Source organism: Phalacrocorax aristotelis, chromosome W (assembly GCF_949628215.1).
Source record: "Phalacrocorax aristotelis chromosome W, bGulAri2.1, whole genome shotgun sequence".
In the NCBI taxonomy this organism is placed as follows: domain Eukaryota; kingdom Metazoa; phylum Chordata; class Aves; order Suliformes; family Phalacrocoracidae; genus Phalacrocorax; species Phalacrocorax aristotelis.
In genome coordinates, this window is record NC_134310.1 from 5,998,181 (window position 1) to 6,022,057 (window position 23,877).

At 54.0% G+C, this 23,877-nt stretch overlaps 1 protein-coding gene across 3 annotated transcripts in view; it reads right to left on the reverse strand.

Annotated features, from left to right (window-relative positions):
• Positions 1-23,877, reverse strand: part of FBN3 (fibrillin 3) — a 115,964-nt gene that overhangs the window by 4,370 nt on the left and 87,717 nt on the right. For 2 of the 3 annotated variants that reach the window (XM_075077991.1, XM_075077992.1), the window contains exons 27-63: positions 21,543-21,668; positions 21,086-21,211; positions 20,590-20,712; positions 20,164-20,289; positions 19,896-20,021; positions 19,330-19,452; positions 18,483-18,605; positions 17,982-18,107; positions 17,413-17,535; positions 16,869-16,991; positions 16,007-16,168; positions 15,416-15,484; positions 14,988-15,113; positions 14,546-14,671; positions 13,916-14,065; positions 13,262-13,333; positions 12,073-12,198; positions 11,482-11,607; positions 10,783-10,908; positions 10,428-10,544; positions 10,071-10,199; positions 9,318-9,437; positions 8,831-8,956; positions 8,592-8,744; positions 8,073-8,138; positions 7,657-7,782; positions 7,296-7,415; positions 6,699-6,821; positions 6,278-6,409; positions 5,535-5,660; positions 5,090-5,296; positions 4,701-4,826; positions 3,404-3,526; positions 2,590-2,706; positions 2,206-2,334; positions 1,494-1,613; positions 755-986 (exon numbers count right to left, since the gene is read on the reverse strand). In XM_075077991.1, the coding sequence (XP_074934092.1) occupies positions 755-986; positions 1,494-1,613; positions 2,206-2,334; positions 2,590-2,706; positions 3,404-3,526; positions 4,701-4,826; positions 5,090-5,296; positions 5,535-5,660; positions 6,278-6,409; positions 6,699-6,821; positions 7,296-7,415; positions 7,657-7,782; positions 8,073-8,138; positions 8,592-8,744; positions 8,831-8,956; positions 9,318-9,437; positions 10,071-10,199; positions 10,428-10,544; positions 10,783-10,908; positions 11,482-11,607; positions 12,073-12,198; positions 13,262-13,333; positions 13,916-14,065; positions 14,546-14,671; positions 14,988-15,113; positions 15,416-15,484; positions 16,007-16,168; positions 16,869-16,991; positions 17,413-17,535; positions 17,982-18,107; positions 18,483-18,605; positions 19,330-19,452; positions 19,896-20,021; positions 20,164-20,289; positions 20,590-20,712; positions 21,086-21,211; positions 21,543-21,668 (4,720 nt within the window). The remainder of the gene's footprint in view (positions 1-754; positions 987-1,493; positions 1,614-2,205; positions 2,335-2,589; positions 2,707-3,403; positions 3,527-4,700; positions 4,827-5,089; positions 5,297-5,534; positions 5,661-6,277; positions 6,410-6,698; positions 6,822-7,295; positions 7,416-7,656; positions 7,783-8,072; positions 8,139-8,591; positions 8,745-8,830; positions 8,957-9,317; positions 9,438-10,070; positions 10,200-10,427; positions 10,545-10,782; positions 10,909-11,481; positions 11,608-12,072; positions 12,199-13,261; positions 13,334-13,915; positions 14,066-14,545; positions 14,672-14,987; positions 15,114-15,415; positions 15,485-16,006; positions 16,169-16,868; positions 16,992-17,412; positions 17,536-17,981; positions 18,108-18,482; positions 18,606-19,329; positions 19,453-19,895; positions 20,022-20,163; positions 20,290-20,589; positions 20,713-21,085; positions 21,212-21,542; positions 21,669-23,877) is intronic. The other variant, XM_075077994.1, reaches the window with a different exon arrangement.

Here is a 23,877-nt window from a genome sequence, read left to right on the forward strand (position 1 = left end):
CGATGTGAGGCACAGGCTGGACTGGACAGCACCTGATACACTGCTGCACTCGAGGATTCAGCATGCTCAAGGCTGATCTCTCACAGACACGGTGAAGCTGGGGAAGGGGATGCAATTGCCTAGTGGCTAGGGTCCATGCTAGAAAGCAGTCCCAGGCTCTGAGTCCATCTGAGTCTAAAGGCATCTAAGGCTACAGAAATTGTCCAAGGACCAGACTGGAGATCATATGAGCTGAGTTGAGAAACAGTTTCTACTTTTGCTGGTCAAACTGGGGCGTAGTGGGTGAGTCCTAGGCTCTGACAGTCACTCTAGATATGCTTTTAAAATCTGCTTTAACCAGGGATGCTTAAACAGAAGTCTGAGAAGTCTCTGTAGCAGAGAGGTAGCCCTGGAGCCTCACTCTCAGAGAAGTGACACAACGGAGCAGAGGCAGAGCTCTCTCCTGCTCGCTTTCCACATTTGCAGCTACCCTCAGGTGAGGTGTGGCTGGCCAGGCCAGTCTGCGTACTAGACTGGGAGTACTTGTGTAGGTGCCTGAGCATGTGTACTCAGCTCTGTAGGGTAGTAAGCCTGTGGGGACCTGGTGTGTGTGGAAAGTTAGGCATAAAGATGCAAATTAGGCTTGGTGCTGCCACTGGGCAAGCAGGAGTGGGTGTGTTCCTGTGTTACATGCCTTCAGAAGTGTGCCTGGCGTCTGCCTGATGGAAAAAAGGTACCAGGTACCTTGGCAGAGACCTGTTGGTTACTCTCTTACCCTTGTCCTGCTCGGAAGTAGCCTCCAGGACAGCCGCAGAGATAGCCGCCGTCTGTGTTGGAACAGCCGTAACTGCAGGGGCTGCCGCCTGCTGAGCATTCATCCACATCCTGGCACCCACCAAAGGCTTGGTCAAAGTCGAAGCCAGATGGGCAGACGCACTTGAAACTTCCCAGGGTGTTGTAGCAGGAGGCAGAGCCACAGGCAGTGGGGCTGGAGCACTCGTTTTCATCTGCACCCAGGGACAGCAGAACTAGTCAGAAACTAGTGGAAGGGAGTTCCTGTGCTGCGAGTGCTCCCCACCCCGCATGGCCAAGGAAATCTGCCAACGGCCATCGCTAAGCTGGCAGCAGGATCCCTTCTCCTGGCTGCCCTGTGAGACCTCATCCCATGCAGGTCCCTGAAGGACTGCCTTGATTTTTTTTATCCTCCTTGCAACACAGGGAGCTGCTGGCTCAGGAGCACTGGGAACACAGCACTCTGCAGAGCAGCTTCCTGACGGTCCCTGCCGCAGAGGTAACCTGGGACAGTGCAGGTCAGGGCAGGGGCACCATCTCTGGGCACAGGCACGGTTTGTCTCCGGGGCAGGGCAGAAAGCTCAGTGCAGGGTTTGCAGAGATGAACCCAGAATCCAGTGTGAGAGACAGCCAGGGGTGGCTGGAGAGGGACTCAGGGCTTAGCCACCCTCTATCCCCCATCCCACAGCTACAGGATACAAGAGCCCCCATCCCACACTCACCCACACACTGATTCCACTGGTAGTGCTGCACGTAGCCCTGCGGACAGCCGCAGCGGTAGCCTCCGAGCACGTTCTGGCAGCCATGCTGGCACCGATGGTTTCCATCGCACTCATCCACATCTGCAGCAATGTAACACAGGATGGTGGGACAACTTCTCCCTGTCCTGTGGCAGCACTGGGTGCAAAGGGACCATGTGCACATGGCACACGCCTGGGGGCCAGTGTCCTTGAGGGGGTTCATGTGGGTGAGCGGTTCTTCTCACTAATTATGCCTTTGCAGCTTGGACTTGAATAACACCCTCAGCCACACGGTCCTCTTACACCCCTTTGCAGCCCCTGCCTGCATGTTTTTTGACTTAAGGTCTGGCCTGGACTGTTACCACATCTGCTTCAGGCTCCCTGTGCTGAACATAGGCTTTACTTTAGCATAGCACATGGTGGGTTTTGGCCGGCATGAGATCTCCCATGATGAGATACAGGCCCATTCCCTTCCCACCTTTGGCTGCTACGGTTGCAGCACCAAGACCTTCATCTACTTGTCCAGCAGCCAGTGATTCTCCAGGCAGGTCAGGCACCGACCTCTCCTTTGCACCACGGCTTCCCGTGTGCAGCCAGGAGCAGTCCCTTCTTGGCAGGACTGAGTTGCTTTAGAGACTAGGAACTCGTCCAAGTGGAGCACGTGTCTGTCAAAGCCCCAGAAACACAGACCCACCTTCACAGTTGACACCAGAGCTGTCCAGGGAGAATCCTTTCTGACACTCGCAGTTGTAGCTGCCTGGCGTGTTCAGACACTGTCCTTTGGCTCCACACAGAGAGGGTTGAGCTGTGCACTCATTATTGTCTGCAAAACAACGGCGGCCGCTTGTAAGTCAGTCCCCAACGGTGTGGACCTTTGCAGACAGCTGCCTTGCATCGTGGAGCTCAGCCCAGTCTGAGTAGCAAGCAGACAAGCCAGACGCACAACCCCAGGCCAACTGGAGATGGGCAGTGCTCTACAGCCAGAGCTGGGGGGCTGCAAAGACTCTCCTGGGCTTAAAGCTAACCCATGGGGCCCTTACTGGTGCCGTATAGCAGAGCAGCAAATGCCTCTACTCACCGATGCAGGATGAGTGGTGCTGAGTGAAGCCTGGGGGGCATTTGCAGTTGAATCCTCCGATAATGTTCACACAGAGGAACTGGCAGTTGTGCTGCTTGGTGGAACATTCGTCCAAGTCTAGAACAACAAGCACAACAACATGTGTCTCAGTTTATCTCACTGAGGGGTCTTTCTGGTCTGAGTCTGTGACACCCGTGGGTACATGGTGATACACAGTGGTCCTGGGCAGACCAGGACCTGTTGTGGACCAGCCTCAGGAACAGCACGTGCAAAATTCTTACATAAGAATCACAAGTCCAGGGAGCCTCTTCCCACCTCCGCTGATGATCATATACAGACACATTTGGAAGATGCAGAGGTCTTTCTCTGCCTCTCCTGTACCACATAAATCCCAGACTCTCCAGACACTTTCCTTGCAGCCTGTGAGAGCCATCATCACCGTGAGCGGTGGGCAAAGCCCCAGCCTGGCAGCTGCCAGCACTAGGAAGAGCCCTGATAGTTCCCAACCCACTGGTAGGAGACAGGCTGGTTCAAGATGCTCAGGACAGCTTGGGATACGCTGTGCAGTCTGTAGGAAAGGGCAAGGAATATTTTTTTTTTTCCTAATGAGACAGGTCTAGAGTGCCTGTAGAGAGATGAAACCCTGATGCATCCGTCCACGAGGGTCCAGCATGGCACCTTTTTCCATGTCTGGCCTTGTCCTGTAGCTGAACAGAAAGACTTGACCGTTCTGGCACATGTTAATCAGCTCTTGCCATCCCCTCTTCTGCCAGAGATGAGGCAGGGTCTCTGCTGCCTTCCCCTGGGTGAATACCTTTGCAGATCTTCCCATCTTCTTGCAGGATGTACCCTCGGGGGCAGGAGCACTGGTAGCTGCCTTCTGTGTTCTTGCAGATGAAGTTACATGGCTTAGGGGACTGGTTACACTCATCCAAATCTAGACTCGAGAGACAGGACACATCAGCATTCAGAGGTTGTGCTGCTGGACTGGGTCCCCACCACCCCTTGGACCATGCACTCTACCAAGGGGCTCCTGAATACAAGGTGATCCCAGGTTTCATGGGTCCAAATAACTAAGTGGTCAGATGGCCCCATGGATCCTGGCACTCCCTGCTCCAGATAAATGCATCTTTTCCACTCTCCAGGAAGGAGGTGAGCAGAGACAGAGGCTTTGAGGGAGCACCTTGGTTTGAGCCAGCACAATGAATCTAGATGTCCAGCAGGAAAAGAGCTGAATCGCCTCCATATGGATGGGACATCCCACAATATGGGATGTTGCGTGACCTGGTGGATCTGAGTGACATTTCTCCCAGCCCCTTCCTAGCTGAAGAGATGCACAGATGCTCCTCCTGAGTAACTGGAAACATCAGGGAGGGGTCAGCCTTGTATTTCTGGAGCTTTGACACTGCTGTCCAGCAGGGATTAGCAGCCATGGCTCTGACAAAGCCAATAACTTTGAGCCAGGCTGGAGGGTACAAAGCTGGAGAAAGGGTAAGGATGTTTAGAGAGGAATCCTGTCCTGGTGCTCAGGGTCATATCTGTTCTACTCCTAGGCACAGAGCTTGGCTTCTGGGAGCCAAGGCCTCTTTTCAACTCTGTGTCTAGGACACACAGCTGCTGGTGTGGTCCTGAACACCATTTCAGTACTGGAAGTACAGCACAACCTCAGCTCCTTCAGTGCTTCCTCAGATGCCTGCAGCTGTGATTCTAGGGGTGTCTTTTATGTCAACATCTGGACCCCCAATGTGGCACTCAGGCTGGCTAGAACCAGCTGTCCTGCCAACGAAAGGTTTGGCTGTGCACAGACTTTCATCCCTGGATCACACTCCCTGCCAGTCCCTGTGACTGCTGGGGTCAGAGGGAGAAGACAAAGAGCCTTGTTTTTAAGGAATTAAACAACATGGGGCGGCAACTTTGATATATAGTAGCTCATGCAATAGGGCAAAGTGTCCAGAGCCCTGCTACGGACATGCAGGGCAGTATGGCCAGCGGTGAGGGCAGGTCCCAGGTGGGGGTTACAGGACCCTCTCTTTGCATGCTGCAAAGTAGGGGTGGAAGCCTGCCAAGGCCAAGGGCTGTCCAGAGACATGGGTTTCCTTCTCCTGACTCACCCACACAGGCTGTGCCTGTGATATCCGCGGTGTAGCCCAGCCTGCAGTGGCAGCGGAAGGAGCCAATGCTGTTGATGCACTGGCCGTTCTTGCAGAGGTTGGGCAGTACCTTGCACTCGTCGATGTCTGCAGGAGGGAGAGAAGGACCTGTTAGTGCCAATGCTGCCTCTGTCCCCATGCTCCTGTGCCAGCACTGTGCCAGGGCAGCTCAGACTCTCCCTGGGAGCCAAAGAATTCATTCAGGGAGTTGTAAAATAACGTTGCAGAGGCGACTTGTCTGCTCCAGGCACTGTGTAGGTCTGTTCCAGCCAGTTCCCAGGGGAGTTCTGCCTGTACCCACATCTCTGCTTTCTCCCTTTGCATTGAAGGTGATTTGGGCCCCAGCTCACCTCTGCCGTCAGTGGAGTATCCTGGCCCATGAGGACACATTTTCTTGTACTGGGCGGTTCCAGGAAGGGGGCAGAGCTCACACTGGGGGCCCCAGCTGCGCCCACTGTTGCAGCAGCACTCAGATTTGGTGACCAGGTTGCGGTTGGTGGAGGACATCTGGCACATGGTTTGCAGTACTTCAGTGAAGCAGAATCCCTGGCGGGTGTCTGGACAGAGAGAGTGGGGGTACAAGGTCAGGATCTGAGTCAGTGTCAGCACCAGGGATAACCGAGCAGCCTGTCCAGCCCATGCCAGTTCCAGCATAGAGGGTGGTGTGGTTTGGATAATGCTAAAGGTAAAGGTGATGCCCAACAACCTTTACGCTCAGAAACCCTGAAACACCTGAAAAGCATCATCTGCTACTAAAAAGAGGCTGCTCAAGACCCACAAGGACTTGGTAATTACCAATACACTCTGTTCCAGAGGGGCTGACTTCAAAACCTTCGTTGCAATCACAGCGGTAACTTCCCACCGTGTTGATGCAGCGGCCGTTGGGGCAGATTCCAGGTTTGGTACGACACTCGTTCTCATCTAGGAAGGAAGGATTCACGAAGAGCTGTGCTGAGGCATCGGGCAAATTTCAGCTTTCCATGAGTCCTCACGCTACCACTCAGTTTGAAATGCCCTCACATAGTCCTTCAGAACCTCTTCCATGTCCTTAGGCAGCTGAGAAACACATCCACCTGCCCTGGACCTCTCCCAAAGCAGGGTGGCTGAGCACCCGCTTCCCTGGTTTGCACATTCTCCACCTGCAAGCGGCCAAGCTGCTGGGCTAGGAGTGGAGCTGGGCTCACTCTGCATTCCTGCTGTGCCTAATTCTCTGCAGGTCTGGGCTGTCCAGTGCTGGCCCTTCCAAAGGCAGCTTAGTGCAAAGAAGCTTGACACAGACATGGGAAGACTGAACAGAAAGGACACATGATGTAACACTGTGTCATCCTGTGCTGCAACTGTATAGACCCATGGGTCCAGAGATGATCAGAGGTTTTGTGTGTGTGGGCATCTAGTGGGACATATGGGGAGTTCTGACACGTGGGAAACCCTGGGGTGGAGCTGTTTGAAAGGACATAAAATAAAGCTAGATGGACAATGCATGGAAAAGGGTGGCCTCCAGCCTCACTGGGAATCCCTCCCAGGCTTGTCCTTGGTACCTGTGCAGCCCTCTCCATCAGGCCTGCGTTGCATTCCTGGTGGGCAGATGCACATGAAGGTGCCAATGAGATTCTTGCACAGCATCCCTCGAGACTCGCAGTCGTGCAGTCCCTCTGCGCACTCATCCAGATCTGCAACCGAGAACCTCATGAGACCGTGTTCAACCTGCCAGATCTGCAGCACCGTGGGGGCAACTAGGAACTGAGCGCTCACATCTGCACTGCTCCACCAGTCACAGCCTTGGTCCAGGCTGGCTGGCACACAGCACAGACACCAAGGCAGGTGAGAGTGAGCACAAGCCCAGAGATGCCTGCTCAGAAGTATTGCCTTCTCTCTGTGCAGCACCACCGGCTGGCTCAGTGCAGAGGGGTGTGGGGGGAGTGTGGGAGCTCCCCTGATGGGTGCAGAAGGGGATTTTACCTCTGCACATTCTTCTGTCTTCTCGTAGGGCGTATCCAGATGGGCAGGTGCACTCATAGGAGCCAAATGTGTTGATGCAGCGGAAGGCACAGAGCAGGGGATTCAGTGAGCATTCGTTGATATCTGGGAGGCAGGAGAGAAGAGAGAGCTCCACTCCATGCTCTCAGCAGAGTCAGCTGGGCAGTAACAGGGGTGGATCTCCCCAACACAGATGTCTCCCCTCCCTGTGCATTCATCTCATGAGTACTTCATTCCACCAAGGTTTCCTGTCATGGTCTTCAGTTGCAGAAGGACAGACACCTGGTGTCCCAGCAGCTTTGATGGGGACAGGGTCCTGGCTCTTTGGTGAGGCAGCTCCTGCATTTAGGCAGGTCTCCAGACCTCCTGGAGACCTCCTCCTGGGCTCCAGCCTCAGAGGAAGCCAAAGGGGACCAGTGCTGATGTACACACTCATGTGGAGATGAGCCCCAGCCAGCTTTTCTGCACTGTCTGTTGGAGGCTGACCTGACTGCTGCTCACCCAGGAAGTGACCCAGAGGGGTCACACACATGGCCAGTATGCAATGGGTGTGAAGGGGTTGCCCAACAGCAGCATTACCTTCGCATGTCATCATGGGACCTGGCTCAAAGCCCTCATCACAGGCGCACTCGAAGCCTCCCACCACGTTGGTGCAGGTGCCGTTCCCACAAGGGTTGCCAATGGAGCACTCATCGGTATCTGGAGGAAGCCAGGACCATGGTAGGTGGATGAGTTAGATAGGAAAGATGCAGCCTGGTGTCTTCTTGCAGCCAGAGCATTCAAACAAGCCCAGCAAAGCCAGGAGCCGGGGTAAAAAGCAAAGGAGCAGGGGAGAAGCAAGTTCCTTCTCTCCCCACATACACACACACACGTGCTCATAGCCTCTGATGTAAGGGGGATAAAGCAAGAGGGAGCAGGTGCTCCCCATGCAGACCCTTACCCACGCAGTTGACTCCTGTGTAGTCCAGGTTGTACCCAAAGGGGCACTCACAGCGGAAGGACCCATCAGTGTTAATGCAGGCTCCATTTATGCAGACACCCAGGTTCTCTGAGCATTCATTAACATCTAGAAGGGTAACCAAGGTAAGGAAACCTCATGTGAGCATGTGACCAGAAACATATCCCTGTCCTCCCAGGGCTGACCCTGCAATCCCAGATACTCCCTCTCCAGAGCTGGGGGCTGAACCTTTGGTGAGCAGTCAGAGACCATGACCTTGGGAGGGCACCCAGTCCTATGTCCCTCCCCTCCTGCCACGGAGATTCATCCCTACTCTCCAGGTAGCCTAAGTTTGGTTGCTTCTAGGCACCCACTACCCCACAAAACAAATTTCTTCTCATCCCTAGATCAGACCTTACCTTCTCGGGTGTCACCAGGGCCTGGGATGGCTCCGTGGCCATATGGACACAGCTCCTGGAAGGCGACTGAAAGAAAGCAGAAAAGTGAGATACGCTTACAAGTGCTTCTACTCACAGAAGCTAGAACGTGCTTTGTAGGCTTCTAGAGCATGACTGAGAGCTTGACAGCTCACTGCTCATGGGAGGCTGCAAAACCCTGGCTTGTTGGAGAACACCTGTGCTTGCCTTGGATCTGGAGGCACTGAGATGCCTTTTGCCTTATCTAAAGTCCTGCAAAGAACTGAGAGCAGATCCAAAGCAGAAATAAGCCTGAATGTGGCTGCTGGAGACCCAGGGAATGCTGCAGTCCAGTAAGGGATCCTAGGTTTCAAGGCAATACTCTCCAGATGAAGGCGCCCGCTTTGCTGGACGGCTTGCATTGCTGGTTGTCTTGCCTGACGTGCACACCTTCCCCACTCTGCGCATGTCGGAGGCACACGCAGCCATCTCTCCCGTGGAGCTCGGTCCCAGCACACCTACCGTTTCCTTCCTGCGGGCACAGCTCACAGGGGTCTCCCCAGCCTTCTCCTGGCATCTTGCTGCAGCAGCACCGAGCCTTGGTGGTGTTGAAGGCCTTGGGGACAGAGCACTTTCCGTTGTCAAAGCGAGTGAAGCAGAAGCTCTGGCGAGTATCTGTAGGAGGATGGGGAAATGCAGAGGTCATCGCAGACATGCAGGATGGTTATGCTCCCCTCCCCACCATGATGAGCTGCACTCACCAAAGCACCGCCGGCCGTTATCAGACAGCACAAAGCCTGGGGGGCAAACACACTGGAAGCTGCCAGGGGTATTGGTGCACGTCCCAAAAAGGCAGATGTTGGGCTCCTCTTCACACTCGTTGATATCTGGGAGCAGCAGGGACAAACTACTTAAAGAGCAGCCAAAGGTCACTCCTTATTGCATTAAAACCAGCTGAAGTTGCGATGTCTGGGGAGCTCTGATGCCTGCAGGACATCACACCGGCCCTAACCCTTAACCCACCCTCAGGGCAAATGGGACAATGTAGAGGTCAGGGCACAGCAAAACCACAGAGCCTCCGCTGTCATGGGAGCAGGCCTTGCCTTGCTCTGTGTCCAACTGCTTTCAAGAAGATATTTGGGGGTGGTGATGCCCCAGCCCACTGAGGGAGAATATGGTTGTTCTAGGAATAGTCCAAGGTGACCATACGCTGTGCTGGAAATGGAGGAGGCAGAGAGCCAACATTACCAATGCAGTTGTCGTTCTGCACCTCGTACCCAGGGGGGCAGATACAGCGGAAGGAGCCCTCCAGGTTCTGGCAGGTGCCTGGGGAGCAGGTCCCAGGCAGGCTCACGCACTCGTTGATGTCTGCAGAGGAGGGGAAATAACCAGGGATAGTGTCTGTGCTCAGCTTGGAGGACTTGGGTGCAGGGAACCTTGTTGCACCCAGGCCCCGCCTGCAGCTACGCTCCGCTTTGCCCAGAAAGTGCAAGGGAAGCAGATGAGACATTTTCCAGGATGCCCTGCCTTGGATACCCTGGGAACGTGAACTCAGCCCTGCAGGGCCTGGTGCTGCAGGAGGCAGAGCGGTGGGCACAGGTAACCAGAGCACAACGTGCCTCTCTGCCCCCACAGCCCCTGCCTGTGGGGTAGTTCCCAAGGTATCCCTGGTACAACCCTGCATGCTTTAGGGGCATGGACAGCACAGCATTTCTCCTTGCTGCCTGCAGGTCTCAGCACACAGAAGAGGACTGGCTTGACTGTCCCCTGCACTGCTGGAAGGGAGATGCAGGCATGGAGGGGCCAAGTCCTGTTCTCCATGGGCAGCTACATGACCAGGCTTTGGCTCCACAGGCTGGGGCCCTGTGAGCAGTTCTGGAGAGTCCACTGCTCAGCTGCCTCTGATGGGACCAGCTTGGGGACCACGTCTCACAGCACCGCACAGTGCCAGCACAGAGCTCAGCCCACTGAGAAGGGCCAGCCTGCTGCCCGGACACTCACCTACACAGTTCTTCCCATCAGGGGTCCGGTCATACCCCTCCTGGCACAGGCACTGGAAGGAGCCGATGCTGTTGATGCACTGGCCGTTTCGACACACCTGCCCCACCAGGGATGAACACTCATCAATGTCTGTGGGAGGGAGATGATAAGCACAACGGGAAGAGATACGCACAGCATGTGAGTGTCAGTGTGCCGCCTTGACCAGCCCTACACCTCTGACACATACAACCACCCCTACAGCCACTGCCAGGTGACACCCAGAGCTGACCCCCTGCATGCCGCTGTGTGACACTCCATGCCACACAGCTGTTGCCACATTGACCTCAGTCCACGTGGTCAGGATTTCATGCCACTCACCCATGCAGTCATTATTGTGTGTTAACTCAAAGCCAGGGAAGCAGAGGCAGTTGTAGGAGCCAACTGTGTTCTTGCAGGTCCCGTTTCCACAGGGCTGCCGGTCACACTCATCAATATCTGCAGAGAGAAGGTCACAGCTGATTCAGGGGCTGAGTGAGCTGACAGGCACCGTCTTTGGTGTGCAGACAGGGTCCAGGCAGCTGCATGACACTGCTGTGGCTTGCAGGGACAGCCTGGGATCAAGAGGACACAGTGGGCCTTGGCTGTCCTCGGCACAACCCAGCAGGTGCTGGAGAGAGCTCACGTCCATCCTGATATCTGATGCACATGGCAGGGCTGTGGCAGTCACACTGACCCATGCACATGGTCTGCTCCCCCGTGGCCTTGAAGCCGTTGTGGCAGATGCAGACGTAGCTGCCCTCGGTGTCAACGCAGTCCCCATGGCTGCAGACATTGGGGATCTCCTGGCATTCGTTGCGACCTAAAACAAAGGAAAGTAGGCACTAGTGAGCAGAAGGGATGGACCAAGTGGGAAAAGCCGAGGCACTGGTCTTCTGCAGACCCCTGGCTGCTGGTGGGAAGCTGTGTCTGTGAGCAACAACACAGCAGAACGGGGCTTTGGTTTTCTGAGAGGTGGCTTCACAGAGAACAAGATTTATACGCTGCCCAAAATTTTGTTTTGGCCCAAATTTTACATTGCCCAAACAACAAGATTTTGTGCACTGCACAAAAATAAATTTAATTGGAGAAAATGGCCTGTGCTGCCAGACTGAAGCTGCATTTCACAGTGACCTTTTCTCATCCCTCAGGAGCCCACAGTCCCTGGGAATTGTTCCAAAAGTACAGGAACACCGTAATCACAGCACAGCCACATCATAGTCCCCAGGCTTGACAAAAGACAAGGAACCCATGCATGGGACTGGCACGTCCTTCATTCTGTCCTTCCTTGGGTCCACACACGGTGGTCTGCAAAACCATCTGAAGAGCCTAGGCAGGGGTGTCAGCGCCTCGCACACATGTCTCTGGAATAGGTAGCAAAGAGCTCCCATCTTACCCACACAGGCTCCGCTAGGCGACAGCTTGTATCCAGTTGAGCATTCGCACCTGTAACTGCCCGGGATGTTGATGCAGTCGGCGTTGCGCTGGCAGAGGTTCTCCCCGCTGCTGCATTCATCGATGTCTGTGGGAGGAGAGCAATGCAAACCTTGACTGTGCAGAGTGCCACGTGCTCACCAGGAACCATCACCCTGGTAGGTTTGGAGTGGGTCAGCGGAGTCAACCGAATGTAACCCTTTGTTTGCTCCAACCAGCATCAATTTTCCACCTTTTTCTATGGCTTTGCAATAAAATTATGAATTCTAGTTACAATTCTGAACTTTGAAACACTCACGTTTGAAAACTTTTTGTAAAAAAATCACCTGAAGAAACAGAGGAGGGGAAAACCAGACAGGAATGTGAATAAAAATTAGCAATTTTTGTCCAACCACTGATGTGGGAAATGAAGAAGGTTTTAAGAAGGCCGAGAACATGTAGACTCTCTCCATGTCTGCTGACAGCCCTCACCCTGGTGCCCCATGAGGTGGGGAGATGCTAGTGCCACGCTGAGAACCCCCTCCCTCCTGGGCGCCCTTGGCAGCCCCGTTACCTTCGCAGATGAGCAGGATGTTGTTGTAGCTGAAGCCGATGGGACACTCGCACCTGAAGCTGCCAATCTGGTTGATGCAGACACCGTTCGTGCAGATAGCAGGGATCTCACTGCACTCATCGATATCTGCACACAGACAACATCTCTCAGCATCCCGGGAAGGCAGAAGGGTGGGAAGCATCCCCCATAGCTGGGAGACTGCTGCCCTTGTTCATTCTAAAAAGAAGACTAGCATGAAAGGGTCGCCAACAAACAGTGGAGCAACTCCTGGAGGATTGATACTGGATCCTGCCAAGCTAGGGCTGCTCTGCGGAGGTCTGGGTACACAACCGAGCCACACGGGACTCCAAGTCGTAGGAGCCACGGGATTGCTGGCAGAGCCTGAGCAGCACATGTCGGGAAGGATCCTACCCAGGACATCCAACCTTGTTTTCTCCAAGTGTGCCTCTGCAGTAATACAGGCACTTGCTCAGGCTCTGGGACCAGGCTGCAAATGGGAAGTGCAGGGGGTCACTGAAGTACTGAGATGGCTCCTGGGTCCCTGACTCTGTTGCTGTGCCCAGCACAATCCACCGCCAGCCCTGCCAGCCCTGCACTGATACCCTCTGTTGCACTTTCTTCCTAGGAGCAGAAGATTAACTCATCTCGCTCCTCTTATAGGCCCCTGGCTGGCACTGCCAAGTCCAGGTGAAGCCATGATTAAACTCATCTGTTTGTCTCACAAACTACCATCGAGTCCATCTTTCAAGACTGCAAAACATCTGTAGACAGCCCACAAATCTTTCAACAGCTCCTCTGGCCTTCCATCTATCAAAACACAAACATGAAACCTTGGCTCTCAGCGCAACCCTGCTGCTGTAGGGCCAGTGGTGCTGGCAGTGTGAGCACCAGAGCTATGACGGGTCTAGATCTACCCGGCCACTGGCCACTGTCTGTGGTCACTGGCCACTTGTCTCCCCAGGTGGGGCAGAAACCAAGGCACCACTGCAAATGTGGGGAGGTCTGGGCAGCCCAGCCACTCAGGACGTAGGCTTGAAGGCTTGGCCAGCTGCTTGCAGCCATGTCTGCCACCTCTTTTCCTCTCCTCTACTCAGGGCTTAATTTACTAAGGGAGGGGAAGGGAACAAGCTCACAAGCACTGTGGGAAGAAAGCAGACCTGGCTCCGCAGGGCATGGGGGCTCTACTCACCGATTGGCTTTCCTGTGTGGATGTCGATGATAAACCCAGGGGCCTGGTTCCCACACAGGATCTGGTACTCGGCTGGAAGGGGAACACCGAGGTCATGGCCATGCCCGGCAGGCAGAGTGGGGTGCAGCGAGGGACGAGAGGGACAAGGGCCATCAATAGCTGGAGTGAGCGGAGCAGGGCTCTGACAGGCAGGAGAGGGTCTGCACCGTGCTCGGCCAGGAGTCACAGGGGCCGGCACATGGGGAACCCCAAGAACACGTATGGCACCAGGCAAAGGCCTTACACACACATGCACTACAGGGCACGTACACACAGAATAAAAGGCATATCCGTGCACCTCGCCTGCAGGAACAGACTCACTCCTCCACGCAGCGCATGGCCAGCACTCCCCACCGCAATGCTGCCACCCACGGCCAGCCTGCCCACCGCAGCCCACACATCATCTCCTCTCACAGATACCATCCCAGTCCCGTGTCCTTCTAGTGCAATTCATGTCCCCAGGGCGCTTACCCACAGGCGCTGCCTGCCAGGCGTGATGTTCTCCCTTCTCACCATCTATTTTGTTAGTGTATGTACCCCGAAGTGCACAGGATTGCCAGAAAAGCAATGGGGCAGCCACGGTATCAGGACACCTTTCCAGAAAGGTTGACTTACGGCTGGCTGGTGTCGGGCAGGGCTCACATGGCTTGTTCCAGGCCTTGCCAATGTTGTAGGAGCAGCAGCACATCTTCTTGGTCATGTTGAAGGAGAGCTCGTTCTCACACGTGTCATTGTAGTTGCGATAGCACACGCTCTTCCTCATGTCTGCAAAGGCAGCCCAGACAGCATCTCGTGCCAGCCCCAGGAATGGGTGCTGACAGCCCCAGGGCACCCATTGCTGTGGATATGCCACCCTGTCCTGTCCTGGTGTTCAAGGACTGCAGGTGACATGCAGGGGAGCCCAGGAAAGTGGCTGCAGTGATGGGCTGAAGCTCTGCTCCACTGAGAGCATTGGGTCCTGCCCCATAGCAGGCAGCAGCAACGCTGTGCTAGGTCTCTCCCCATAACTTCTGGCAGGGCAAGCGTCAGCCCCTCCGGCACAGGCAACACGTGTGGCATAGGGGCAGGGATGTGGTGAGGCACTGGTGAACTCAGGCGTCCCGAGCCCCAGCCCCCCCTCCCAGCCCTTCTGCTCCATCTGCTCTGCCACGTTGCCCACCCCGTGCTGCCCACAGCACAGCTCAGGGGTTGTGCACAGACAGGGCACTGCCAGATCCCTTCCCGCAGATTCGGACCATACCGTACCCATGCAGTTATTTCCTCCGTTGACTTGCATGTACTCTGGGGGGCACACGCAGGTGTAGTTGCCGAGGGTGTTGTAGCAGGTCCCAGGGCCGCAGATCCCAATGTGAGCAGAGCACTCATCAATATCTGCCAAATAAAGGAGATTGGAGGTCAAAGCTCTGGGCACAGGTAGAGAAGGGCCTGACGAGGGGTTGGGGGTAGGCTGGCACAAAGTATGGATGGGCCTGACACAGGGGACAGGCTGTCCTGGCACTGAGAAAGGGGGTTTGTGGTAAGGATGGGAAGCCTGGAAAAGAAAGGGCAAGGGATTCTGCCAACCACTGCTAGGGCAGCCCAGACACATGCACAACTCTGTTGCACACACATGTACACATGCATGCACACACACGTGTGCCATACATGCCAGGCACACAGACAAGCACAGGCACCATGGTGCAGCTACCTTCACAGATGCGTGTGTCCTCATTGAGGTAGTAGCCAAGGGGGCACTCACACTGGAAGCTGCCAAAAGTGTTCACGCAGTTGCCGCCCTGGCAGAGGCCTGGCAGCTCCTGGCACTCATCGATATCTGAGGAGGAAGAGCAGCCGGGAGGTGTTCACTGCCTGCCAGCCCAGCCCAGGCAGTGCCTTCACCCCAGGGTCCCTGGTGGGTTCATCTCACCACCTCCAGCCCCTGCTGGTGCCCGAGCGGCTCGGCCAGGTGGCTGGAGCACATCCAAGGAGAGCACACACTTGCTGTTTATCAGTCGGTGGTCAGGGGCTCGGTGGGCACCCAGCCAGACCAGTGCCATGGCAGAGTGCCCATATGGGGCTGGGCTCCCCCAGCACCGAAGCCCTTGGTGAGGGGGCATGGGGGCTGGGTCTACTTACCTTCCAGGATGACAGTTATGGGGTTGGGCCGGAAACCTTCTCCTCCAGGGCACAAGGTCTTGTACTCAGCTGTGGAAAAAGTCAGGGGAATCCTGAGCTGAGCGGGCTCCCATGAAACAGGAGGGGTAGGGAGAACCAGGAGAAACCCAGGAGAAATAGGTCATGAGGATGGTGAGAGTGTCCAGATGGAGCAGCCTGACTCCCATCACATGCCAAGCCAGCCTAGCTGCTCTGTCCCTGCCTTCCCACCCTTGAAAGGGGTTATTCCACGTCCACTGCCCAACCCCAGCCCACTCATTCCACTAGGAATGAAGGATCGCAACCTGGATCCCCCAGGCACAACCAGCCTTGTCTCCCCCACCCCACTTCACCCCTCCCCTGTCCTAGTCCACCTGTCTAGCCCTGCACTAACACAGCAGGGTTGTCTTCTCCCTCAGCTTCCCTTGCTCCACCATGATGATAGCATATCCTGGAGCCAGGACCCCCAGCCTGAGTTGAGAAGCCATAGGGAAGCGGCCCCGCCTCTCTTCTCTGCTCTATGCTCCCCATCGGCCCATGGCCAAGTTCACCCCAGACATTTTCCCAACTCACTTGTGTTGGCTGGAGGACAAAGCTCGCAGGGGTTGCCCCACGCACGACCCAGCGAGCAGCAGCAGGATGCCCGAGTGACCCCAACTCCAATCTCTGCGCTGCAGGAGATCCCCCCATCTCCTCGATCCTGGGTGTCCAGGAAACAGTTCCCAACACGGGTATCTGCAAAAAGACAGTAGTGGGTGAGCAAAGCCTCTGCAGTAAAGACAGGAGGAATGAATGGCACTATTGCCTCCAGACACAGGGAGAGGGATAAGGCCCCAGTCCTGTTCCAGATGTCCACACTGTCAGCTACCTGTGTTATAGTAAACCACATCCAGACTGTCCTTGCAGTTCATGACTTTGGAACCCTTCAAGAATAAAGTGTGCCCTGCTTGTCTGGTAAAAGCCACACTATATCATACAGAGGTCGTGGCATGGTAGCCTGTCTTCAAGATGGCTAGGAATCATGACCCAAATAATGCTATCAGTAACCCAGGGCCTTTCAAGAAACAAACACTTAAGAATAGCTCCAGAGCTGCCCAGGCCACTGTTAGTGGTGCCATCTCCACTGGCAAGTTCTCCCTCCTCACAGCGTCAGTTCGCACTGGCGCTTTGCTGCCTCTATGGCTCAGGCTGAAGGAATAACATTGCTTCAACCAGGAGAGCACCCACACCGGTGAGACAAGCTGGGCCAGCCTTAACAGGGGGTAGGTATTCTTCTAGTGTTGCAGGGTTAAGGCCATCTAGGACAGCCAGGTATTTGGCAGGGCAGATCATGGTCTGGATCATGGAGTGGCCAGCTCCAGCTATGTGGGACCAACAAGAAGGGCCACCAAGGTCTTGGATGGAAGGCGTGCTCTCCACACAGGTCCCCACTCACCCACACAGCCCACACCAGTGGGGTTCAGCTCGAAGTCCTGTGGACAGTTGCACAGGTAACTGCCAGGAGTGTTGACACACAGGCCGTTGATACAGTTCACAGGGTCTGCACATTCATTGATGTCTGAAAAGATGAAAAGATGAAGACTGAAAAGAAAGATGATGACTGCCACAGAAACCACAGCCCCATCCCTAAGCTTTGCACTGTGTGTTCAGGGTGTACTCCTGTGACCATGGTGTTTCTAAGGCTCTCATGGGATGGTAGGAAAAGCCCTTCTAGAAACAGATGTTGCCTTGCCCTACCTCACACCACCCTTCCCAGAGACACAAGAAAGGAGCAGAGCTACACAGAGATTTCCCTTCTATCCACTGAAGGCCTACCTCCCAGCAGCATCGAGGCCTTGCCAAGAGCAAAGACACATCACCACATCACCTAGGGACGCTTAGTTGGCTTTAGGCTGCTAGTGCCACTGGTTGGGGCGAGCTCATACCAGCAGATCACAGAGCAGTGATCCTCATCCAACAGCCCTTTGAAAGTCCTGTACCTGTGCAGTTGCCTCCACTCCTGTCCAGTTCATAGCCATCATCACAGGCGCAGCGGAACATCCCGGGCAGGTTCTGGCAGGTCCCAAAGACACAGATATTCTGGAAGGTGCATTCATCAATGTCTGCAAAACAGGGAGAGCTGGGTACTCAGGATGTGGCAAGGCAAGGGCCAGGACAGGCCTCTCCTGCTCCCATCTCAAAGCAGAGCCACCACCCAGCTGTGGGCAGCCCATCTCAGGATGGTTCTAGTGCCATGGGATACCATCTCCTGGGTGTGCAGGACCAGGCATGCTGTATGCCCTCTCCCCTCACCCCTGTTTTGCTGATAATCTACATCTTGCACGGATCCTTGGCTCAGCCCAGCTTCTCTGCAGGCTGGGGACCAACTCCTGTAAGTGCAAAAGCTAGCACTCGAGGAGCCTTGCACCACCAGGTGATGATGGGTCTTGCTTAGGTTAGTCTTGCTTAGTAATGGATCAGGTGGTGACAGTGCAGTGGACAGACCAAGGCCAGAAAGGAGGTGAACACTGGATCTCCTGGAGCAGCGGTCAAAACTCTGGGCACTTACCCTGGCAGGCCTTGCTGTCCTCTGTGGGATTGAAGCCCATCTCGCACTCGCAGCGGTAACCCCCAGGCGCATTCAGACACTGTCCATTCTCACACAGGTTCACGTTGTCCGCACACTCGTCCACATCTAGAGAGTCAAGCATGAGACTGACATGGTGTCCACCCGAAGACGGGAGCTTCCCTCAGCTTGCCCAGAAAATTCCCACAAGCTTTTTCCAACCCCTCTGCTGGGAGGCTGTGAGGAGGGGGCTGCAGTACTTCTCATTGCCTTCATCCTCCCCAAACACCTGCTGAGAAGACACTGGCTCTCTGCTGAAGGTATTTGAGGAGGCTGTGGTGCAGGGCAGGCTGCAGTGGCTTTTGGGGGACATCTGGTCTGGGGAACCCCAGGCACAGGCAGCCAGGCACGGAGCCAGGGCTGGGGGTTAAGAGGAGGTGACTCCACGTCCCAGCAGGATGCCCAAGACATGTTCCTGCTGCAAATTGGGTCTACGGGCCTCACCTGAGCAGGAGAAGCCATCCCCGTTGAAGCCTTCTCGGCAGGCACAGCGGTAGGAGCCTGGTGTGTTGACGCAGTTGGCATTCAGGTTGCACTTGTGCTCTTCAGTCGCACACTCATCCAGATCTGGGCAGGGAGAACACCCTTGTCAGTGTTTTGCCTCTGGCCTTTCCTCTAAGTCTGGGCAGATGGTGCAGAAGCCAGGGGGGTATGCAAATGGCCCAGGAGGCTGCAGCCTCCAGGCACTTGGAGCACTCATGAGGCTCCAACACATCTCTGTGAGCCTGTGTGGCCATGAGACGCTCCCCTCACAGACAGTATGGCAGCAAGATGCTTTCACACACACATACGGCCACCCCAGTACCTCCCCAATACAGACACACATACCCATACCCCTACATCCCTTCATACACACCACACACATGCCAGTAAGTCCCTGCACTCATATATACACACCAGCACATCCCTACACACCTCCCACACCCGTGTATCCCCGCACACATACCACACCATGCCCCAACGCATTGCCACACAGCCAAGCTGATGATGACATTCATCCACACTCAATACCATGCCCACACGATCCACACCCCACAAACACATACCCTCACTCCCACATTCATGGCTTCACAGACACAGTTGCAGAGCCTGACGGAGCAACACCCATACGCCCGCACCTACAGTCCCCCTCTATCACACACCCACATCTCTCCACACTTCCACAAATCCTCATGCAGGGCTCGTGGGGCTCAAGAGCATTTTAAGTGCCAGTGTCAGCTCAGCCCAGCCTTCGCAGGTCCGCAGAGAGCACTGGGACACACAAACATCCTCCCCTGGGATAAGAACTCACCATTGCACTTCAGCCCGTCTCCAAGCCAGCCTGTGCGACACTTGCATTTGAAGCTCCCGGGCACATTGATGCAGGAGGCGTGCATGTCACAGTTGTGAGCCCCGATCTCACATTCATCAATGTCTGCAGGAAAGAACATCAGAGCTGACACAGCTCAGCTCACCCAGGAGATGAGGGGACAGCTGGGTACAGTCCTGCTAATGGCTCTGGGTACCAATAGCTCCTGGCAGTCTGAACCCCAGGGGATGGGAACAAGGTGCTTTGGGAAACAGGCTGCCTGGAGCCATACCCTTGAGTTGAAGAGCTGCTCTGTGCTCACCCCTGGAAGATGAAGACAGAAGGAAGAGCAGGCCTCTGGCTTGGCTATAACCTAGGGAAGTGTCAACTCCTGCCTGCCTTCCTGGCAATCTCTGCCTGCCCAGGAGGGGCTCCCAGCACACAACCACATCCCTAGGTGTCCACAGCATCCCCCAGTACAGGGATGGTGGTGTCTCCATGGCAGCTGCAGGAGGTGTTTGTGAGGGCTCCCACCAGCACCCCTAGCTCCAGGTCTGATGAGTTCCCACCTGTGCAGCCTGTGGTTCCCTTCTTGACGAAGTAGCCCAGCTGGCAGTGACAGATGAAGGATCCCTTCGTGTTTTCACACTCGCCGTGCAGGCAGATGTTAGGGTTGAGATCACATTCATTCACATCTGCAGGAGAAAAAGGACTTGCTTGGAACACCACAGGAACCATGACATGACTCTGGGGAAACCCTCTGTATCCCTTCCTCCATCCAACAGCAGCCTTGTGATGCAGTGCTGCCACGTGCCGAGGGCACAGTCTTGTCCTCACCAATGCAGGTCTTCATGTCCAGGGATGCCATGAAGCCATCAAAGCAGAGGCAGCGGTACTCCCCAGGGATGTTAGTGCACTGCCCACCGTCACAGATGTCTGGATTATCCTCACATTCGTCGATATCTAGAGAGAGGAGACCATTCCCAAAGTAAAGGTATTAGAGCCAGTGAAAGGGTATTGTGGGAGCAGGAGGGAGTCACAGGAGGGGCTTTGCTCCAAACCATGTAGTTACAGGACCATGGAGCCTGTTATAAGGGGCTGGACATTGCAGTGCAAAGCAAAAACATCTGTCCAGGGAAATCGCCTCTCTGGAAGTGACTTAAAAATGAGACCCCCTCACCCTGAAGCCAACCCCACGGCTGGCTAGCAATGGCCGCAGGGGTACCTGGGGCAGCACCTATGAAAACCAAGCTGACTGCTCACCTGCACACGATCTCTTGTCTGGCATCAATGCATAGCCTTCACTGCAGCTGCATTCATAGCTGCCCTCCGAGTTGGAGCAGTGTGTATCACAGCCACCGTTGGTTATGGTGCACTCATCAATGTCTGGGGGAGAAGGGAGAGGTCAGGCAGCTGCTTGGGTCATGGGCTGGGATAGATGCCTTGCAGCAGAGCTGTCTCAGACACAGAGCCAGTACCAGAGACAAGGTGGGAGAGGTGCTGAAGAGGAAACAAGGCTCCCCCAGCCAGAAGAAAGCACCTCCTGCCTCTTTGCCAACCACTTGCAGCTCACGGTAGTTTAACAGCTGACGACAGCCCCTTACCAGCAGTGCCAACCTGGCTGTAGCTCAGCCGGCAAGTTCCCCCCTTCCTTTACCCTCAGACACCCCACTGAGCATTATAAGAGGTATGAGGCCAGGAGGGTTCTGGATGCGTACAGGGGTCTTGGCACTGCTATTTGGCAAAGGGGAGCACTCACCGACACAGCCCTGCCTGTCCAGCGTGGCCTGGAAGCCGGAATCACACGCACACTGGTAGGTACCAATGACGTTGACGCAGCGTCCGTTGCGGCACAGGTTGTCACTAAGGGAGCATTCGTTGATATCTGTGGTGGGAAGAACAGTTTGAGCAGCCAGCATTGCTGAGGTCATGTTCAGCATCATTTGGTACCCTTCCCTGGGTACCCCCCACCTACTGCTGTCTCCGAGGAGAATTTTTCATTGCCCCTTTGGCCAGTCTTCAGTGAACAGCCGGTAGAACAATGTCATAAATGCAATTAAACCCTGGGAGTGACCTCGGTCCCTCCTGGATGAGTGTGTTCTACCCACATATGGGATTGGAAGGAGAGATTCGTGTGCCCAGCATGAGATCCAAGTCTCCCTGTACCATTACCCTTGAACAGGCTCTAGTCATAACAAAGCTTTCCATCATCTCACCTATGCAAGTGTTCCCTTCAGAAGTCAGCTCATGTCCCGGGGGGCAGATGCACTCAAAGCTGCCATCTGTGTTCATGCAGATCCCACCTCGGCACAGCAGCGGGTCCCGCTCGCACTCGTTGATATCTGCAGAATGAAATGTGGTGGATTGTCCCCTTCAGCTGGGTTTTCCAGACAATGGAGTGGTGCTGGTGCCATGTACCACAGTCCCATCACCGGACATACATGCCAAAACAGAGGGACATCACAAAATTAACAGGGCTTGGGTGTGTCCAGTGGACTTCTGGTTGAAATACGCATTTTGGGAAATCACAACTTTTGCCTGACTTCAGTAGAACATGAAGTGCAACGTCAGGAGGAAAGAAATTATTATCTTTGTGCAGATCAGCCAGCAAGGACTAGAAGGTTAGCTCCTAGCTTGTATCCCACCTATCTTAGTACATTTTCCCAAGTCCCATCAGCAGAGGGACAGTTCATCAGAAAACGTGTAGTTTGTTTGATAGACTAACAGACAGGGTTTCTTGGAAACAGCCTTCAGAGTAGTTCCAGTATCACACACAGGGCTAGGAAATAGTCTGTACATTTCTGAAAAAATCACATATGGACGAAGGGATTGAATTTACTCGGATCTGGAGAAATTCCTGAAACAGATTAAACTGCTGTGAGAGAGATGTGATCCAGCCAAAGATTAAACCGGGCTGCTGGCATTAAAAATGAACAACCACCACCACAACAACAAAGTAATAGAACAGTTTATGAATGCCAGACTAAAAAACCCAAATGAGGGAAACTACTGGAATGGTGCACTGGTGATGGCTGGAAACAAAACCCAACAGAACTGCAAGTATCAAAACTGGGAAGCCTTGTTATTGATCCATTATCCGTGGCCCCTGGAGAAAGCTCTTTGTGCTCTACCATGACACCGTACAGGTCTTTGTGATACTTGTGGTGTTGCATGTTATGCTCTTTGGAAGGGCAAGTGCTGGATGAATCTGATCCTCTAACTTTGGAAAAGGGAATCTGAGAATGAGGTTCCTGTTTTGGTCCCAGAATACATTCAAAAGAGTTTGCATTCTTGCACGCCCCTAGAATTGATTCAAGATGTCCTGCACTGACAGTAAGAGAGCAAAAAAAAGGGAAGCCTCCCTGGAACTGCTCAGAGGATTCATCTGTCCAGAGTTGTACTCTGAGAAATATGCATTCAGAATACAAAGCCACTGGGTGTAACATAAATGAGCTGAGGGAGCTAAAAAAACATCCCCCAAGAGCCCCTTAGTGACACCAGACAAAGGGAGTGATGTCAGATGTATTTAAAGAACCCATTTTCTTCTCATATGTTTATTTTTCTGATCCCAATCTTGTATTTAAGAATGGAATCTTTCACCTGTACTTGAATAAGGTTTTCAGGTGAGGTTTTCAGCTTATCTACAGCTAAAGTGAACTGGACTACATCTGACAATGGGGGTGGCGGGCCCCTATTAAACAGCCCCACAGGACCCGTCCCTCCGGTTCTCCGTGGTGGGAGACTGTTCCTAATGAACCGTAGAATGCAGGTTCAGTGCTGATATTGTTTATTGCCATGGGCTGGCAAGAATTCCTTCCTCTTGAGGCTGAAGCCAAGTTTTTCTGCCAAACACAGACGGGAAGAAGTTAATCCTTGACCATGGGAAATGCCATAGTGTCACAACACCCTTTGGGGTGAAACGACTCAATCCCTTGTCACCTAGAAAAAAAGGATAAGGTGGAATTGTGCAGATAATAGTGAGCATTAAAATAAAAAAAAAATGAAACACAACATCCTTGTATAATGGTATCAGAAATCTCATTACTGAAAGAAGTTAGCAGGCCACCAGTGGGGACTGGGACATTCTCAGTATCTCAGAAATGGAAGAGGAGAAGGAGGAAGATGATCAGCGTGAGCTGCGGTAACCCACACTACAAACTGTATGGAGAAGACAGAAAACCATGCCAGTGGCAGGGCGGTGATATATTTTAAAGAACCCAGAGAATCAAATATGAAAAATAAATAAATGGTATCAAATTATGCCACAGATTGATGTGGTTTGAAAGTCCAAGCCAAAACAGAAAGAGCAGAATATTAAGACTAGGTCAGTCAGACGAGTTAGTCTGGCTAGACAGACGAGAAGAGGAACATGGTATGCTAGGAATTAGAGGACAGCAACAATCTGGCTGAGTTGTTGGAGACAAACCGAGGTACTGAGGTCATTGATGGGATTTTTTAAGCTACAAACAAAAATTATTAAATTGAAAACAGATGAGAATCTGACAGAATAAAAACAAGCATTGGCCAGATGGGAGGAGCCGTAAAGAATTA